The sequence below is a fragment of the Nicotiana tomentosiformis genome, chromosome 2, assembly GCF_000390325.3.
Source record: "Nicotiana tomentosiformis chromosome 2, ASM39032v3, whole genome shotgun sequence".
In the NCBI taxonomy this organism is placed as follows: Eukaryota; Viridiplantae; Streptophyta; class Magnoliopsida; order Solanales; family Solanaceae; genus Nicotiana; species Nicotiana tomentosiformis.
Window position 1 is genome coordinate 21,032,741 of NC_090813.1, and position 19,898 is coordinate 21,052,638.

A 19,898-nucleotide genomic window follows, 5' to 3' on the forward strand; every position below is an offset into this window, starting at 1 on the left:
ATTTTAGTTTTCGGCATTTCAAGTATAATTCCACCACGAACCTTCAAATAATTTTTCGGACACGCTCCTAAGTCCAAAGTTACCATATAGAGCTATTGGAATCATCAAAATTCAAATCCGAGGTCGTTTACACATAGATCCATATCCGGTCAACTTTTCTAACTTAAATTTTCAATTATGAGGCTAAGTTTCTCATTTCACTCTGAATTTCTTCCGGACCCGAACTAACTAATCCGGTAAGTCATAAAATAAATATAAAGCATAAATTGAGCAATAAATGGGTGAACAAAGTTATAATACTCAAAACGACCAGTCGGGTCGTTACAAGATACTAGTTTTAATATAGGCAAAATGGCCTCGTGGCCACTTAAACTTGCGCCCAATTGTCAACCCGGTACACAAACTTATACATTTCCCATTTGAACATTCTAACTTTGATATTTGTTAACTAATAAACCACTTTAAGCGTTGACCATGCCTATGTGGAGGCAACATAGCTGACATGACCAAATTGTGTGTGCACCGCACTGAAAAAGCGCGTGAATGTAATACTTTGATGGAAAAAGTATTAAAAAATATATAAATAATGAAAAGATAACAAAAAAAAAAAAACTAAAGGTTCCTCGGCTCCTCCCAGCCCACTTCGTCCTCCTTCCCCATCCCCATTTCTTTAGTTTCATATCTCATCCCCAGTGATCCAATTCCATCTCGTGTCCATCCCCTTTCCATTATTAATTTTTACTTGAAAAGGATTAATCTTGTTCTATTGAGTACAAGAATGCAGAAGAAGAAAGATAGAAAAGGTTATCCACACAACTCAATGTCGGCAAAAGAAAATCTTCGATAATGGTGCTGGTCATTGCTCCTTTCTTTTTCTTTCTTTAAATTTTTGTGGCAGGGGATATTGAATTGGTTATTTTTGATTTGTTTAGTCTGGGCTTGGTGTGAAGGAGAGATAACGGAGATGGTAATTAGGGTTTTGGGGCGAAAATGGTGGCTGAAAATTCAGAGATATTTAGCAGTGACTTCTCCGGCCAACTCGAGTTTTCCGGTGGTCTATCAGTTTCTTGGATTTGGGGTTTGGTCGGAGGCTTTGCCGACAATAGCTTTTACTGATTGGGGTGGGGAGGGGGGGGAGGGGAGTTCAGTGATGAAGATGACATCAAATTTTAATATATTAATTTTAAAAATGGGACTCACAAATAACACATGGCAAGTAATAAATAGTCTAGCATATGATGTGTTGACATGTCACCGCAATTGATATACACGTATTGTTGGATGTGTTTTTTAGTACTCATCCTGTCAAGTTGAAGTGTGCAAATGAGAAATGTATAAGTTTGTGTACCAGGTTGGTAATTGAGCGTAAGTTTAAGTGGCCATGAAGCCATTTTAACTTTAATATAAGTATCTATTTCACCACACATAAAACCAAAAAAAAGTACAACGTAAAATTGCAAAATTGTCCGAATTCATGGGTTATAATGTAGTATTCTCAAAAGTAGATAAATAGCAAAACATTAAAAAACTGCTTATAGAACAAGTGAACCGATTGCGACACCGCACATAGGACAAAACCCCCTTCCTCTTCTGCAAATCCTTCTGCCGTCGAATCGATAGACGATAATGCAAAGATAGTTGATATGAGCAGAGAAGAGCTAGACAATCCCATGATACTAAGAGCAAAACCAGCAGCACTAGCTATTGTAAATAACAATAACTGTTACCACCGAAATAATGAAGAAGAAGGAGAGTCAAAGCTCGAACCAAATGTCGGGTTAGAGTTCGATTCAGCTGAGGAAGCACAGGAATTTTACAATCTCTACGCAACAAAACTCGGATTCAGAATTAGAATCGGTCAGCTTTATCGGTCACGTGTTGATGGGTCAGTTATTTCTAGAAGATTCGTGTGTTCAAAGGAAGGGTTTCAAACTACTTCCAGAACGGGTTGCCCAGCTTTTATAAGAGTGCAAAAAGCCGATTCTGGAAAATGGGTTTTAGCTAATGTTAAAAAGGAACATAATCATGAACTCGAAACCTCAGGTGAGATTTGTCCTTCCCGTGTACAAAGAAAAAATATTCCAAATCTTAAATCTCCTGTTGTTGTTGTGTCGACTAGGACTGGACTTAGATCAATTGATGAGGATGGTCCAGGCCCATCTGGTATAATTGATCTTAAGCGTTTTAAAAGGGAAAGAATTGATGTAGAATTACAGCCTAGAGGTAGTGAACCATATAAGGGACTTGAATTTACTTCTGCTGGTGAAGCATATGAATTTTATAATGCATATGCTGCTAATTTGGGCTTTAAAGTCCGGATTGGCCAGCTGTTTCGTTCAAAAAATGATGGGTCGATTACCTCGCGAAGATTTGTTTGCTCTAAGGAAGGGCATCAGCACCCGTCAAGAGTTGGGTGTGGCGCGTTCATGAGGATACAGAGACAAGAAACAGGACGATGGTTGGTTGATCGTTTTCAAAATGAGCATAATCATGAACTTGGCCTGCCCGTTGATGCTAGTGGGAGAGTAAAAGGATTTAAAGAAGAAGCGAGCAGTGTGTTGGAGAATATGGATTTAGTTGAATTAAATGGTGGCCTTAGCCTTGTTACACGAGGCCGGGAGAGTAGAATTGGCAGTGATTGGTATAATGAGCTTTTTGAGTATTTCCAGGCTAGGCAAGCAGACGATATGGGATTTTTTTATGCAGTGGAAATGCATAATGGTAGAGCTATGAGTGTATTCTGGGCTGATGCCCGGTCTAGATTTTCTTGCACTCAATTTGGTGATGCAGTTGTTTTTGACACAACATATAGAAAGGGGGGTAGTTACTCAGTGCCACTTGCTTCATTCATTGGGATTAATCACCACAGGCAGCCGGTGCTTCTTGGCTGTGCCTTAATTGCGGAAGAGTCTGAAGAGTCATTTACTTGGGTGTTTCAAGCATGGCTTCGTGCAATGTCAGGGCGCCATCCTGTCTCTATAGTCGCTGATCAGGACAGATCCATTCAACATTCAATTGCTCAAGTTTTTCCGGGAATACATCATCGTTTTTCAGCATGGCAAATTAAGGCCACAGAGCAGGAAAATATTGGTGCATTGCTCTCTATGAATCCTGAATTTAAGTATGAATATGAAACTTGCATTTTCCAGAGCCAGACTGCGAATGAGTTTGAAGCAGCATGGAATGTGCTAGTTAACAAATATAATTTAAGAAAAAACACATGGTTAATGGAGATGTATAGGATGCGCAAGAGTTGGGTGCCATTACACATTAGGGGCACATTCTTTGCTGGCATTCCAATGGACGGAAGCTTGAAATCATATTTTGGCACCATATTGACATCTCAAACACCACTCAGTGAATTTCTTATACGGTACGAAAAAGCCCTTGAGCAACGCCGCGAAGAGGAAAGGAAAGAGGATTTTAACTCGTTCAATTTACAAGCAGTTCTGCACACGAAGGACCCTATAGAAGACCAGTGTAGAAGGCTTTACACTATTACTATGTTCCAAGTGTTTCAGAAAGAGCTTTTGGAGTGCTATAGCTTTGTTGGAATTAAGATAAATGTTGAAGGTGCCATTAGTAGGTATCTGGTGCAGAAGAGTGGGAGTGGAGATGAGAGGAACACAGTTGCCTTTAATGCCTCAAGTCTTAATGTCAGCTGCAGTTGTAAAATGTTTGAGTTTGAAGGTGTGCTGTGTAGACATGCCTTGAAAGTTTTTCAGATTATGAACATAAGAGAGCTTCCGTCTCGCTATATCCTACATCGGTGGACAAAGGATGCAAAATATGGTATACTGCGGGATGTTGATTCAGGGGGTGCTTCTAAAGATCATAAGGCATTGATGTTGTGGAGCTTAAGAGAAGAAGCAAAGAACTACATTGAGGCAGGAACAGCATCTTTAGAAAGATACAAACTTGCGTTTGAGATCATGCAGGAGGGTAGAAGAAATCTTTGTTGGCAAAACTAGGGAAGTACGTGGTATAACAAACATAGATCAGAGGTATTTTCCTCCTCTTCTGCCTTTTGTTTCATCACTATGAGTTGATCTGAATCTCCAGTGATGACTTTCATAATTTGTACTGCATGTGCTAATTTTGCATTTTTTCCACACAAAAGAACCGCTTATATATTTCTCTTGCCTTCTCCACGCAGAATTATTTAAGTATCATATTGCATTGTGATTTCTTATTCATCTGAATCAGCCGTTCATAAGCACAGATACCATTTTATTCCCAGGCGAAATTTTCCCGCGCTTGATCAATAATCATATTATGTTGCGTTGTGATCTGCAGTTATTTTTTTGATATGATTCATTTCTGAGTACGAGTTAGCGCTCAATATTATGTGATAGTTTCTCAAATAATGCATGTGCAGAAGTTGTTGATGTACATGTTTTTTTTACTAAGTGTATCAAATATATCAAATAACTATGTTTTTTCTGTTTGATTTATTCAACTGCCCTTTTTTTTTTTTTTTTTTTTGGATAGGTTCAACTGCCCAAATAATAGATAGACGGCCCCTTAAAGTTGCCACAACTTTTCACTTAGACACCTCAACCGAGGTTGTTTCCTATTGAACACCCCTATTAAACCTTCCAATGACAACCAATCAAGAAAATAAAATGCATTTCATTCATACACGGATGATGTGGCAAAGTGACGAATGAAACGAAGACATGTGGCATTTGGGCCCGTTTCGTTTCAATAATCAATAAGCATTTTCTAAAAATAGAGGTTCTCTAATATTGATACTTTTTTCGATATTGATATACAATTCTTTAACCAAACTAAAATTTCTCCCTGACACAAGACCTAAAATAAATGTCACAAATGACAAAACAACAACTAAGCCTTAATAAAAAAACTAAGCCTTAATCAATTTGGTATCATTTATATGGATTTTTTTTTACTTCCATTGTTTTCTATTCTTGCTCTGTCCACATGGATTCCAAGACTCTCCATGTTATTTAAGTCAACCTCGTCCCTTTTTAACATGTTCAATCATCATAGTATCACTTCTAAGAATTGGTGCATTGGGAGGTCTCTTTAAGACTGAACTCAGATAACTCTTTCTCATGGGTCTGTGGGCTGCTTGCCCACTATTTGGGTCTGATCATTTCTAATAGTCGCCAGCTTCTGTTGAACTTGATTCCTAGGTCAGAGACTCTTGGTCATCTTGAAAAGGGATAGTCTTGCAGAACATTGAAGCCAATGTCAAATTTTTGATGATCAACTCTGTGCAATCTTGTCGCAGTCTGTTGTACCAACAATTTTGGTAAATTCCAGAGCTTTCAAGACGTGTTGTGTATTTTGGATTAGACCAGAGTTGCCAATGATAATTCAAACATTGTTGGTGCCACCGAAAAGTAAGCCTTCCTCAAGCAAACAAATCATCATATGTCTAATTTTCTTTCTCAACCACAAACTGCAACTGTGAATTAAAGATGTTCCTACAAAATGATACTCTCCAGTTTCTTAGTAAAACTGGACAATTGTGGTACTGAAAGAAGCTTTTGAAGCTTGGGGAAAATGGAAAGTTGGAAAATTCATCATCGGCCTGTGGAAAATGGTTCCTCCAGTGGTCATATGGTTCATTTGGAAAGAAAGATCTCAATGCTGTTCTCATGGAATTTCAACTCCGATTCATTTTCAAGGCTAGAATTTTGATGAATCTTTTTGCTTGGAGCAGACTATGTATTGTAAATAGTATTGACACTCTTTTGGATTTTGTAAGCTCCTTAAGTTTTTCCTAGGAGTCATCTGACATTGTACAGAAGCTGTCTTTTTTGTTATCTTTTTGCATCTTCTGGATGCTGAATGAATGAAATTTATTCTCTTGATAAAAAAAGAAAAACTGGAAAATTGTGGTACTGTCCTTCGAGCAACTGCATCTTGATATTAATTATTAAACACGTCAGGATCAGATTCTGATTGGCATAAAAATGATGAAGCGACCACACAGTTTTCTATTGTCATAGCTCATGGGCATATATTTGATAACTTAGTCACATGTAATCACTATGAGAAAATCACCCAATTGAAGAATCATCTGGTCAGTCATTTTCGAACCAAGGAAGTAAGCTAGAGTACTTTCTTGACACTGAGGTCACTCAAATGGTGTTTCTTTTTCACCAGGGACACATTGGACATTATTTATCTGATAGTGTTGATTTACATTAAGATCTAATTCTTAGCTATCTTCAAATCGTTAAGTTTTTTTTACATGTAGGCTGTCCTGCACTATTTGGTGTTTGATTTCAACCTAAGTTCACAAGTCTGGTAATTGGTTCGAGCTTAGCAAAAAGTGTCTAGTGAGATTGTTAAGAGGGCTTGAATGATATCCACCTAACTGTTTCTTAACCATTAGCATCATTGCTGGGGAAGGAGCTCTCTTTATGTTTAAGTCCTTGCTCTCTGCAGATTAGACTGTGAATATGATGCTGATTGCTGAGTGTGCATTCATGAATGTCTTTTATCCAAATTTTGTTCAGAGCTCATTTTTCTCTTTCCAGAAGTGCTGCTTTGGTTGGTTACATATGTGCATAACCTCTAAATAAAAGAACATTTGACCAGTGCCTTGTTCTACTCAAAGCAGCATCTTAATATTGAGCCATTTATTTCATTTTGTATTATGTGCTAATTTTGTATAGCATCACCTTTTCAATTCAGGCCTTGCTCTCCGATTAGACTGTTAATAGGATGCTGAGTATGTATTTGTGAATGTTATTGATCCCAATTTTGTCTATAGCACATTTTCTATTTCTAGAAATGCTGCTTTGGTCACGATGTGCATAATCTCCAAACAATAGAACAGTTTACTGGTGCCTTGTTCTACTAAGAGCTAAATATTTGTACTGACCGAAGTGAAACTTTGGGGGGAGAATTTAAGAATGTTACACTCCTAAACGTGGAAAATATGAAAAAAATTAGTGTGTGGACTGAAAGATGGTGAATGATTTTTTATTTTTTTTTGGAATTCTGGTTGGTCAGGAATAAGGGATGTTTGTTGGCAGATTGCATCTCTGACACAAGGTCAAACTTCCACTTTAGAAAAAGACTTAATGATTGGGAATAGTTTAAGGTGCCTCTTTTTTTGTTTTTTTGTTTTTTTTGGTCTCTGTGTGTGTGTGCGCAGAAAATGCAGATTGTTGGCTTGGATGCAAGCAAGGAAGATATCCAGTGGTGGTTAGCAAAGGCAGCAAAGGAGTATTCACTGTAAAGCTGTTGCTACGACTGGCTGCAACAACAGAGTTACGAGTATGAACAGCTGCGGCTATGGAAATCAGTTTGGAAGACTATTGCTCCACTGAAAACTGCCTGCTTTTGGTGGCTTGCTGCTCCTGGGGCCTGTTTAACACATGGCATGATACAAAAGAGACGACAATTTGAGTGAAATTTCAGTTGAAACAGGGAGCCACATACTGCTGCATTTCAACTTTTTATGCCAGGTTTGGCCTCTATTTCTGAATGTATTTAGTATTAATTAGGTAATGCCTCAGAGCTTCAGAGAATTACTTACTATTTAGCATTCACAGAGCATAGATAAGAGATTTAAGCGGATCTTGAGGGTTAGTTCCTTTATGTGTAGCATGGACTATTTGGCTGGAATGAAGTAGAAGATGCTTTGGAGATAAGATGGAGGTCATCACATTTGTGAGATTCAGAATTTATTATATTGGCGCAAACGGATTTTTTCTACCGACAGTCGGGAAAAGGTGAAGCTATGCAAGGAAGATGGAGGATTAGGTGTGAGAAATTGAGGGCTCCATAATAAGAGCCTATAATTCAAATGGTTGTTGAGGTGGAATGACAGTAAAAGGGAGCAGTGGAAAGCTGTAATCAAGTTAAAATATGGGTTTCAGAATTATGGGGACACAACTAAATATTAAGTGCAGCACATGGATGTGATTTCTGGAGACATATAAACTGTTTGTGGGAGAAATTCCAAGAGCTTATTTGATTGAAAATTAGGAACCGGAGAAGATTTAACTTTTCCAGTGCAGCAAGAAGAGTAACATAATATTCTAATGAACAGCCAACGTTTTCCTTCTTGTATGTGTTATTGTTTTTGACGGGAAGCAAGGGAGCCTTGGCGTAACTGGTAAAGTTGCTGCCATGTGACCCAGTGGCGAAGCAAAAAATTTCCTCAAGGGTGTTCGAACCTGAAAGAAGTGAAAAACTTCCCGACAAAGGGTGGTCAATTGACTACCTTAATCGAAGTGTCACGGGTTCAAGCTGTGGAAACAGCCTCTTGCAGAAATGTAGGGTAAGACTGCGTTCAATAGACCCTTGTGATCCGGCCCTTCCCCGGACCCCGCGCATAGCGGGAACTTAGTGCACCGGGCTGCCCTTTTGGTCTGACAGGAAGAATATGTGAATATGGACAATCTAGGAACTTTGAAGTCTTGCAGCCATGGCCCATGATCTTCACATGTAGGCTGCAAAAAAGGATGACTATCTATAAAGAATCCAATTTGCCGGACTACTTTGGATGACAACATAGCTTATATTTCGTGTGTGTATTTAGAACATTTCTCAAATGAGATACGCACTTTCTTCAGAAATTTGTATAGTAAATGCTTTGTTTCATCAATGATTCTTTCCAATGTCTAAAGGAACATTCTTCCTATTTCTTTTTTATTCTTTGTTATTTGGATGCCATGTGTTCGCACTTGCTATAGTGAAATTGCAGTGAGAGGATTGCCACAATTTGTTTCTTTTTGGGTGCGATTCGACCTCTGTATATTTGCTTGATACCTTCGCGGTACCTTAAATAACCACATAGCATCAATAAGAGTATTAAATTTTATGCATTGACGATATGCATAATATTTATATTGTCAGGTAATTTAAAAGCCTATTGCAAGTAAAAATTGTGGCAAATATGGCTTGTAATTCAGCCGCTATTGCTAGGAAACTATAGTTGGAAACCAGTGAAAGGAAGAAGTCCTGAAGTTTTCAATTCTTTTTATTTTTATTTTTATTTTATCAGAAAGTGATCAGGCGGGACATGGCGTGACTTCAGATTTTCGAGAACATGGCCTTTGATAGGAAGGTGTGGAGGTCGAGCATTAGGGTGCTAGGATAGGAGGTAGCTGATAAGGTTCATCCGTGGGGAGGTTGGTCTGATAAGGTTGGGTCCTAGGCTGCTACCGATTATTGTTGTGTCCACACTATTCTTTCGTTTTTGATAGTATCGAGCTTTATTCACTGGATTTTTTTATTATTTTTCATCTATTTTCTGGTTCTTATGCTGTTGTTATTGCTCATATGGTTTTGTTGATGGTACTAACATTCTGTCTCTCTTCGTTTTCTTGAGCTGAGGATCTTTCGGAAATAGCTTCTCTACCCTCTGGGGTAGGGGTAAGGTCTGCGTACACTCTATCCTCCCCAGATCCCACTTGTGGGAACTCACTGGGTTGTTGTTGTTGTAAGCTCTCTATTTTGAAGTTTTCAATTTTGTTATTCGTTTTACTGTAGAAATCATACGAAACAAAGAAAGTATTTTGATTTTAACCCTTCCTTCAGCTTCTATGTTTTCATTCTCCTTTCCTTCCGTTTCATTTAATTAGTTTTCAAACAAAGGATTAACTCTGCGTTTGCAAAAAGTTAAAAAGAAATGGGGGGGGGGGGGGGGAAGGGTTGGGGGGGGGGGGGAAGCAATGAAAGGGGCATTCCAAGGATGTATTATTGTTTTTAAATAATATATGCAAATAGTGTACAAGTTCTTTTACATTATCGCTATATTTTAACATGATATAGCAAGCTAATCATCATTTTTACTCGGTAATCAATGAATGATTATCATGAGTTAATTCCAGTGATAAGCTCCAATCTAATGTATCCTCTGCAATTTGTTTAACTGCCAAGATCTTGCCTTTTAATTTCTTTTTCTTTTTTCCTTCTATTTTATCATTTCCCTGTTAGGATGCAGTCTCTTGTAAAAAAGGACAGTCCGGTGCAATAAGCTCTCCCGCTATGTGTGGGGTCCGGGGAAGGGCCGGATCATAAGGGTCTATTGTATGCAGTCTTACCCTGCATTTCTGCAAGAGGTTGTGAGGATGCAGTCTCTTGTATGGTTTATAATTAAATCTCTCGGTTGTGGCTTTTTATGGTAATTTCTTTTTCCAGTTGTGTGTATTTGCTCTAAATTTGTTTTTTCTGCTTTTATTCTATGGTCATCTGCATGTTTTTTTTTAGGAGGGACCATTTGAACGTGGGTGGCATTCTTACCTTTGGTATTTTGTGCTTCTTTCTAGGCAAGTTTGTTCCTTCATTTAACTTTGTTGCATTTAATAAATGTTGATGAACTAACAAAACTGCTGACTTTCTCTAATCTAAATTTAATGTAGTTCTTGTCAACAAAATTCCAAGTTACTGTTAACAAGAATACTGATTCTTCATTTTTAGGACCAAACACATCACACTATGTTTATTTGTCCAATAAATATATGGCATGCATCATGCATGTTTCTTTGCATGGACTGTTATTTTTCTACCATAGTCAATTAATACACATTTTCATCGCAATTTAGTATTATTAACCATGGTAATTAAAGTGGTTTGACCTAAACATCGAATTTGAGTAGTTTTTTTTCCAGGCTGTAATCCTAAGAATGCCTTTGGTGCTACCCCAAGACAGTCTCTTTTGGTTTGTATGGCCAAGTTTGATCTTACTCTCTTTCACTAGATACTTTTTGTGGTCAGTTCTATTTTTAAAGCAAAATCTAATACGCGCTCTGTGTCAAAATGATTGGTACTATTTTGTTATTAATTCGTTTTTTAAGAAGATTGAAATATTCCAATATTTTCTTAATGAGAAGATTTTGTGGCCACACAAATGTTATGATTATAAGATCATAAGTTTTTACTATGTTGATGTTGTTATTGTTTTACTTTTATACTATTAGATTTCTTCTCTGTACTGTTTGTATGCTTGTTTTGAGCCGAGAGTCTATCGGGAACAACCGTTCTACCTACACAAGATAAGTAAAATTACGGATTTACTATCCTCCCCAAATCCTACTCGTGGGACTATATTAAATTTATTGGTATTATTGTTGTTCTACGGTATAATTTTTCGACGAATCCGATTGAATTGCATTTGGATTAGGTTGCTCCGTCCTTTGACGTGATTAGCTGCATACATCAGCAGGTGTTTTTGACATCTCGTGCTAATCCAGAATAGGATAGAAACAAAAACTGAAACCGAACAGAATAAGGTCATCTGTATGCTCTAGTTTGGAGAAACTTATCATTTTTCATTTTAGCATTGTGAAAAGATGTGGAAAAAGTATCTCCATTACTCATGGCCACATCTGGCACTGTCAAAATAAACCCCACATAATTTGTCTTTCTTTCAATACCACAACCATATCATGTTCCATTTGTATAATAAATCTTTTATTCCAACATATAAAAGATACCCTATGCCCCCCTTCACTCTTATGCATTAATTCCTTACTTCATTTCATTCCGTAACAATGGCAGAAAAATATAGTATAGGCTTATTAGGTGTCATGGATCGTCTCTGGTTTCACCAAATTATTCTCTTTTCAGAACCCTCATCAGTTTCATTTCCTGAAAACCAATGTCAATCAACTTTAGTTCCACAGAAAGAATTCTCATCAGTTGAATCAGAAAGCACTCTTCTACAGGTAACAACTTGTCTCCTAGTTAGGCTACTATTCTCTATATGCCCTAGCCCCTACCCCCCTCCCCCCACCCCCCAAAAAAAAGGAGAAAAAAGGGATTTTAGACATTTGAGAAAGAAGATGTACATAAGTTTTTCTACTATACTTTGTTGAGTGGATTTTATAAGATATACACCGCCAGTGTAAATAATATGTACACGATCACTGTAATTTAGTTGGTTATAGCCAGTGGAGGAAGCAGAAATTTACACAAGGGAATTAAAAAAAATGTTAGGATATCATAGTTGGCTTTGAATCTATGACCAAAGACAACTTTTGAACCCCTTAGCCATTACACTTTTTTTTTCCTTATCAAGGGGATTCAAAGCTCACGTACTAAAACGTGCATTTTTACCTTACTTGCACACTGTAATTTTTCCACGAAGGGGTTCTGTTGAACCCCCTTCACTGCACTTAGTTCTCACTCTATTTTCAAGATTATAATATTAGGCTAGATATGAAGCGTTATCTATTTTTTTATCTCAATTTTACGAGATGATGGGAAAAAATTTATATACTGTCTTAAATTCTTGATGATTTAAAGTGTATGTCATTCAAGGATGTTTGTGAAAAAGAAGAAGCCAATGAGAAGGAAAGTACTCAACCAAAGGAAAGACCAACAAGACTTAATACTACATCTACAAGAAACAGGTCACATTCAACCTCACCTTATAAAAAACATTCAAGAAATCTCTGTTCAGAAAGGAGAGTACTAGAAAAACATATGAGTTGCAAGAGCTTAGGGGAACTTGAGCTTGAAGAAGTAAAAGGTTTCGTGGATTTAGGCTTCATATTCCGGAAAGAACATATTAGCAAGAGAATGATAAGTGTAATTCCTGGTTTACAAAGACTTGAAGTAGTGGTGTCCGAAGACGAAGAAACCAACAATGAAGATTCAGAAGAAGAAGAAGGGCAGCCCGGTACACCAAGCTCCCGCTATGCGTGGGGTCCGGGAAATGGCCGGACTACAAGGATCTATTGTGCGCAGCCTTACGCAACAGAAGAGGAAGAAGAAGAAGAAGAAGATAAAAGGGAGATTGTAAGGCCATATTTATCTGAGGCATGGCTTATCAAAAAACCTGATTCACCATTGTTAAATCTGAGGGTACCAAGAATTTCTGCAGCTGCTGATATGAAGAAACATCTAAGATGTTGGGCTAAAACTGTTGCCACTGTAGTTTTGCAAGAGTCTTGATTTTGTGTACAGAAGTTCCAGGACAGGCACAATGTTTAATTATGATGTAGTCAATTTAGCTAAATATAATACGTAGCATTGTGCATCACATATATAATAGTGTTAGCAAATTTAATTTATTAATTACATTGTTTGTTGCAAATTGGAAAGGGGAACCCCTTGTTTTGTAGTATAGATTCTGCCAACAACTTGTAACTCTATAAATCTGAGTTGGTCTGGTCCTAGGGAAAATAAACAATATTCCATGTAATTTCTGTTATTCTGCACTTGGTGCTGGTTTTAACGCTTACCTTTTCATTGTTCGAACTGGCTGATTTAATTTTTTCGGTTAGGAATGTCGCACTAGATCAACCAAAGCAAAAGAGTATCACATCATTTCATTCTTAATTAGAATCTCCGTTCAAGCTTTGTAAATACGCATTCTTCAAGCTAGTGATTTTTTTATATTGGATAGCTAACCTGATTTTTTTGTCGTCCGTGTGTTGACTTGGGCCTATATATTGAAGAATATAGGGTGATTTAGGCAAATGTCACTTTTTAGCACCATTTAGATTTTGTCCGTATTTTTTAAGTTGTGGAAATATAGCCTTTGGAAAATTAGTCTTCCGGTCAACGCTAGACTCTGGGTCTAGTGTTTGCTCATATATTGTTCAATCTTATATGGAAAAAATTTGATTGTGGTTTAACGTTTGCAATAACTTATAATGTTTTAGATCACGGTCTTACGTTTTCTCAAAATATTTTTTTTTGTTCAAAAAAAAATTTTTAGATTGTGTTCTAAAGACTAAAAGGTCAATAGTTTGCAAGAGAAATGAAAGGACAAGCGAGCTAGGCTTCATTTGGACCTAAGAAGTCACTAGTAATGTAATAGATGATCGGATCTAAATGTGTTGAGTTGGTGAAGAAGTGAACAAATTAACACCACCTGAGCTAAGGATGGTACTGAACCTATTAAGTCATTATTACTACAAAATAGATGGATCTAATTCTGAAAGTTCTTGCAAGTTATGCTATACTGTGCTTTCAGCTTAGTTTAGTGCTCAGTTTCGTGTCTTCTCTTAATTGGTATATTCCCAGTTAGACAGTTACTGCAGGCCCATATACCAACAACTTCCAAATACCTAAATTAAGATGTAAGAACCCTTATGAATAGGAAAACAAGTGCACACACCTACACTCATCTTGAAATCAGCGCGTTATCTAAAACTAAGTGTTATAGAAAAAGCTTTTTAGTACCACACCACATGCTTAGTCGATGGTTTAGTTGATTTGCTCCATTAGTCGCCATAATTAATGTTGCTAATTAACTTGAAAATATTACTCGTGCGGTAAGTGCGTGTTATAAGTAACAAACATGATTTATACTTCACAAATTTGTTGTTAGTTGCACTCCCACTATATATGAAGTTTCCACTAATCTTTGTGGATCAAACACAAAAGCAGTGGACGAGAACTAATGCTTTTCGTACTAGTATTGGTTTAATCAACAAAGGTTTGACAAAGTCAAACCCATTAGTCCCTAATCAATGTTCTTCTCCTACACTATATCCCCTTTTTCTCCTACACATGGCTTCTCAGATTCCCCACCCAACTCCGAATTATATAATAGAAAAAGAAACAAGTGAAGGTTTTCAGGAGAAAAAGGGAAAAATCTCCTCATTCTAGAACTAGGGTAGCTCAAAAAGTTCTTGTGTTGCCATGATTTCGAAATAAACATATAGCGGATTTAAAAGCAATGGGTTGAGATTACTTAAATTAGATGGTTGAGGGTGGCACACGCAGAGGCGGATCTAGAATTTCTAGAACCTGGGTGCACCACTAAAGAAAGGAAGAGAAAAAAGTATTAAGTGAGAATTGATCTTTAATTCTTTGGGTAAGTAAAAAAGTATTGAACCAAGTGTATTATTCATCCTTCATGGATCATGAGTGCCAGTACGTGATATTAAACCAAATTCTTGAAAATACATAGTTTGACGAAGGGACCATGGGTTCACATGCCCCATAATTTAGGCTATAAATCGGCCCTGGGCACGCGGAAGCGGATTCAGAATTTAGAGTTCTCAAGTTAATACTACAATGATCTGAGTTCATAGCCAAATTAATATTGAATCTCTTTGGCTTCTTTTTCCATTTATTTAATTTTAAATTATATTTTAAATCTCCTCATGAAAATGATGGTTCGCAACTGGATATATAAGTAGCCAATTGGAGAGTATACGGTTGAATCGTGTAATTAACTTATAATAGAAGTACTAAATCAAAATGAGCTCAAGATACAAATAAAAACACACAAACTGCTCGTGTATTTCTACATTAATTAGACAGGTAACAGTGGGGAAAAAAGAAATGTCAGGTAGGTGAAAACTGGCTATGAACTAGGCTAATAAGCAATGTGTCACTTGTTCTCTTAACTTCTGTTATTTGGTAAGTAGAAAAGTTGTCGAATAAGTAGTTAAAATCTTCCAAAGGAAAAACATTACCCCAAATTTAGTCTTACTAACAATAGCAAGATCTTTTTCAAGAAAATTAAGTCGAAACCATGCAGCCAATTAATATTATCTTCTTATTTCAAATTTCCTTTCTTTTCAAGCTAATACATGCAAGTTTGATATATATACTTTCTTAAGAAAAGAAAAAAAACACATTTTTATTGATTTCCAGATATAGAAACGAAGTTAAGCAGACATGGAGATCCAAATATTCTCTAATACCACTACTAGAAATTCGGCAAAAACCGACCAAGGTCGACCGACCAACTTTGGTCGGTAAAAAAACCGACCAAAAAACCGACCATTCAAAATATTTTTTTTAATTTTTTTTTACGAAACCGACCAACTTTGGTCGGTTTTCTTTGGCGCAAAAATGCGGGAAACTATTTTTGAGTCCCGCGAATTTTATGTTTCAAGAAACCGACCAACTTTGGTCGGTTTTTCAATTAATATAAATAAAAATTAATATTAAAAAAACAACCAAAATTGGTCGGTTAATTCGGCGGGTCATTTAAAAAAACCGACCAACTTTGGTCGGTAATTTTACTTTTTAATAAAACCGACCAACTTTGGTCGGTTATTTTCGTACGAAAATACAATTAAAGAGTATAAATCAAATAAAAGACAGTCTTAAAACAAAATGTACCAATGATCTAGTGGTAGAATAGTATCCTGCCATAGTACAGACCCCGGTTCGATTCCCAGATGGTGAATCTTTTTTTTTACATAATTAAAATACCGACCAACTTTGGTCGGTTTTTTTTTTGCAATATTTTTTTTTTTGAATTTAATTGACCGACCAAAGTTTGTCGGTAATTTCCGACCAACTTTGGTCGGTATTCCTTTCCGACCACAAAAATACCGTCCACACGTAAATGGTCGCGTTTTGGTCGGTTTTTGGCCATTACCGACCAACGTTGGTCGGTTTTTACCAAATTTCTAGTAGTGTACGTTGTCACACCAAGGACAAGCGTCACAAGCCAACAACATTACTAGACATATTATTTTATAAAGTAGTGATCAACAATATGTAGTACATCCAATTCATTCCAACTGTAATGGAAATCGCCGGTAAGTTCAAAAAATTCGTTGCATAATCATACTGCGATAGTCTAATCTTTTTTCTGCTACTTGTTAATTTGGTTAAAAAAACATAGGAGTAGTGTAACTCCTGTACGTTGATAGTTGTGTACAATTTTGTTTCATAATCAAGTTAACATGACATACAACAATAGGTACTTTCATGCGTAAGTTGTCGGATCCTAAAAAAAAAAGTTTTTTCGGGAATGCACTGTTCAAGTCGAGTTTTCTTTGTCCCTTCCAAGATACCTCTTCTAAGTTCTAACTTTCCTATTTCCAAAGGAAGGAAGAAAAGTCGAAAGCTCTCTTTAGAGAGCGTCTTCTGTCGACTCTGTGGCCCTACCACGACGATGCTAGTCCCTCTTTTAGTAGTAGACTCAGCTATGAATATTCATGAAGAAACGAATGTCGGACTCTTTCATTCACGGCTAAACCCGCTCAAGAAGTTTCAACATGCTGAAACTTTCTGAGCCTTCACTAAATAACTTGCTATAATCATATAATGCATGAATAGTATGAAAACGTATATAACTTAAATTAGTATAAAGACTGCCGAGAAACAGTTGCTTTCGGTGGGAGTACTCCACGCGTGGGTGAATATATGTAGCCAAAAGGTCAAATATAGTGGCATAGTGGAACTACCCTTGCATTTTGATCCTTCTTCCACTTCCAATACAGTTATAGAAACTTTACTATATAAGGGATTTTTGGTTTTCTGGGAATTGACATTAACAGGAAACCAATACCTCAATATACCTAAGATATGGCCTCCAATAATCAACATTTCTCCCCCTCCTCAAGATTCATCATTCTAATATTAGCGTTACTCCTCCACATTCATTATGGTACTTCTCCCTTATATCAATGACAACTTAAAATAGCTATATGCACTGACAACGTAATAATATATTTTACAACATCAGTGTCATATGATTTGTTATAACAAGTTATTTATCATTTGTTGTAGCTGAGTCAGTGGCTCGAGGTCTTAAATATGATTCTCTATATATTGGGGAGTTCAACATTTATTTTGAATATCTCCACAGTTGAGTGTGAGTCAAGTTAAAGATTTTAAATTCTTTTTGATGTACCTAGCTAAAAGAATATGAGAATTTTCTAAAGCTTCATTTTCATTTATCAACTTCAATATTTTTGTTAGAACTAAAAGGACCTTTTTGTGTACACAAAAAAGTATCTCTTTTCCTTTTTCTAGTGATAAAGAAGAATACCTCTATTTTTTTTTTTTTTTCTTTTCACCAGCAGAATATATACATCTATATTATCATTATATTTAAACGTACTAAGTGCTGATTTTAATGGCCACAGCAAAAAGTGATCTCCAGTTAAATTACTACTCAGAGAGTTGCCCAAGAGCTGAAGAAATCGTCAAAGAACAAGTCATCAAGTTGTACCACAAGCATGGAAATACTGCAGTTTCTTGGATCAGAAATCTCTTCCATGATTGCATGGTTAAGGTAAATACATATACCCATCCACTGAAAAAAAGATTAATTAATGAGATTCTTGAGCTAAAATATGCCAGTTAATATACTATCCAAAGGCGAATTCAAAATATACACTTAAAAATAATATGTACAGTTGAACCTGTATATAAAAGAATTTTTTTTTGGCAGTCATGCGATGCATCGATACTATTGGACACAACAAAGGGACAGAAATCAGAGAAGACATCACAGAGGAATTTTGGGATGAGAAATTTTAAGTATATAGAGACAATTAAAGAGGCTCTTGAGAATGAATGTCCAAACACAGTTTCTTGTGCTGATATTGTTGTTCTTTCTGCTAGAGATGGTGTTGTCATGGTACGTTAATATCTTTAATTAACCTCTGGCTCAATTTCATTATTTTTTTCTTATAAAACTGACTTTGTTTACTTGACACAGTTAGGAGGGCCACATATTGAAATGAAAACTGGCAGAAGGGATAGCAAAGACAGTTACTTAACAGAAGTTGAGAATTTCATTCCTAACCACAATGATTCCATGTCGTTTGTTCTTTCTCGTTTCCAGTCTGTTGGTGTTGACACTGAAGGAACAGTTGCTCTACTTGGTAAACTATTCCCCATAAATTAGACTTTTCTCAAAAAGTTCCCACTGATTTCACATATGCTCATCCAACTAAAAATTTAGTACTGTAGTATTTATTTTCTCGGGGAGTCGGAGCCAGAATTTAAAATTTATGGATTCTAAACTTGTTGCCGAATCATAACTCGTTATATTTATTGGGTTCACAATTAAATACTTACACATATTTAATGAATTTTCTAATACAAATAAAGGATCTAAGCACAAGCTACTAGTTAGGGTCCGAACCCGTAACTTATACTCTCCTTCCACCCCTGAGTCAGTCCAACTAGTGCCAGTATCAATTGAAAGATCTTTATTGCTTAGGATATTTCTTGTTTTATCATAATTTTCAACCACGTTTCTAAATTTCTAACAATGTTCAGTTTATGTGAAACAAACATAGTACTAATATAGTTGATCATGATGTATTTCTTTGTTAACAAAGTTAGTTTATAACTTTGCTCAATGAGATTCTTAATTTATGACTATATCTAAAATCAATTCGAAAATCTCAAAACCACATTTTTTTGGGATTTTTATACAAATAGCGGATGGAATTTATTGTTTATCTTGTTATGGATGTAAATAGGGGCACACACAGTAGGACGAGTTCACTGTGTAAACATAGTACACAGACTTTATCCAACAGTTGATCCAACGCTGGACCCCAACTATGCCAATTACCTCAAAGGGCGATGTCCTTTTCCGAACCCTGATCCTAAAGCAGTAGAGTACGCCAGAAACGACCGTGTAACTCCAATGGTGTTGGACAATGTGTACTACAAGAACATTTTGAGCAATAAAGGGCTGTTAATTGTGGATCAACAGTTGGTTTCTGATCCAACTACATATCCTTTTGTGGAGAAATTTGCTAACGATAATGGATATTTTCAAAGTCAGTTTGCTAAAGCTCTGATTATCTTGTCGGAAAATAGTCCAATTAGTGGTGATAAAGGGGAGATAAGAAAGGTCTGTCGCCATGTGAACAAGTGATTAGAAATGATGTACTACCAAATATATAATAAGTGCATTATCTTCAACTGCAATTAGACTTAGATCTGTTTCTTGTTGGGTATGTTACCATTATAAAATCAAGTGTAACAACTGTTGAATGTTGACGCGACGTATATTTAAAAGCTTAAACTATTCAGAGAAAATATGTTATCGGATGATATATAAAGTATATACATAATCAGATTATTTAAAAAGTAATCTTCTATAACATGTTAAATTATGTTGTTAATGTAAAAATTATTGGCCAAGCATGTGAAATTTCTTTTTGATAATGAGTGATTGTGAGACTCGAACCGGGACCTTTGTATACTTTGATATTATGTGAAGTGCATACATG

General features: G+C 36.4%; 3 protein-coding genes across 5 annotated transcripts; all 3 read left to right on the forward strand.

The window, feature by feature from the left end:
- The first annotated feature begins 1,520 nt into the window (after positions 1–1,520).
- Positions 1,521–8,643, forward strand: LOC104096469 (protein FAR1-RELATED SEQUENCE 7-like). 3 transcript variants are annotated; one of them, XR_686331.4, is made up of 3 exons: positions 1,521–4,004; positions 7,139–7,451; positions 7,592–8,643. XR_686331.4 is itself a non-coding variant. In XM_009602839.4 (2 exons), exon 1 carries the CDS (start codon positions 1,644–1,646, stop codon positions 3,969–3,971), a length of 2,328 nt encoding a protein of 775 aa, XP_009601134.1. In that variant the 5' UTR covers positions 1,521–1,643; the 3' UTR covers positions 3,972–4,004; positions 5,160–5,881. The 3 variants fall into 3 exon arrangements, 2 of the variants coding, with proteins under 2 accessions (XP_009601134.1, XP_009601135.1); XM_009602839.4 differs by lacking the exons at positions 7,139–7,451; positions 7,592–8,643 and adding an exon at positions 5,160–5,881; XM_009602840.4 differs by lacking the exons at positions 7,139–7,451; positions 7,592–8,643 and adding an exon at positions 5,165–5,881.
- Positions 8,644–11,367: 2,724 nt separating this feature from the next.
- LOC104096470 (uncharacterized) lies at positions 11,368–13,141 on the forward strand. Its single transcript, XM_009602844.4, has 2 exons — positions 11,368–11,660; positions 12,256–13,141. Exons 1-2 carry the CDS (start codon positions 11,487–11,489, stop codon positions 12,889–12,891), a joined length of 810 nt encoding a protein of 269 aa, XP_009601139.1. The 5' UTR covers positions 11,368–11,486; the 3' UTR covers positions 12,892–13,141.
- A 4,024-nt stretch (positions 13,142–17,165) lies between these two features.
- Positions 17,166–19,593, forward strand: LOC104096471 (peroxidase 21-like). The gene is made up of 5 exons (XM_009602845.4): positions 17,166–17,305; positions 17,787–17,935; positions 18,095–18,283; positions 18,365–18,530; positions 19,137–19,593. Exons 1-5 carry the CDS (start codon positions 17,224–17,226, stop codon positions 19,538–19,540), a joined length of 990 nt encoding a protein of 329 aa, XP_009601140.1. The 5' UTR covers positions 17,166–17,223; the 3' UTR covers positions 19,541–19,593.
- Positions 19,594–19,898: the final 305 nt, after the last annotated feature.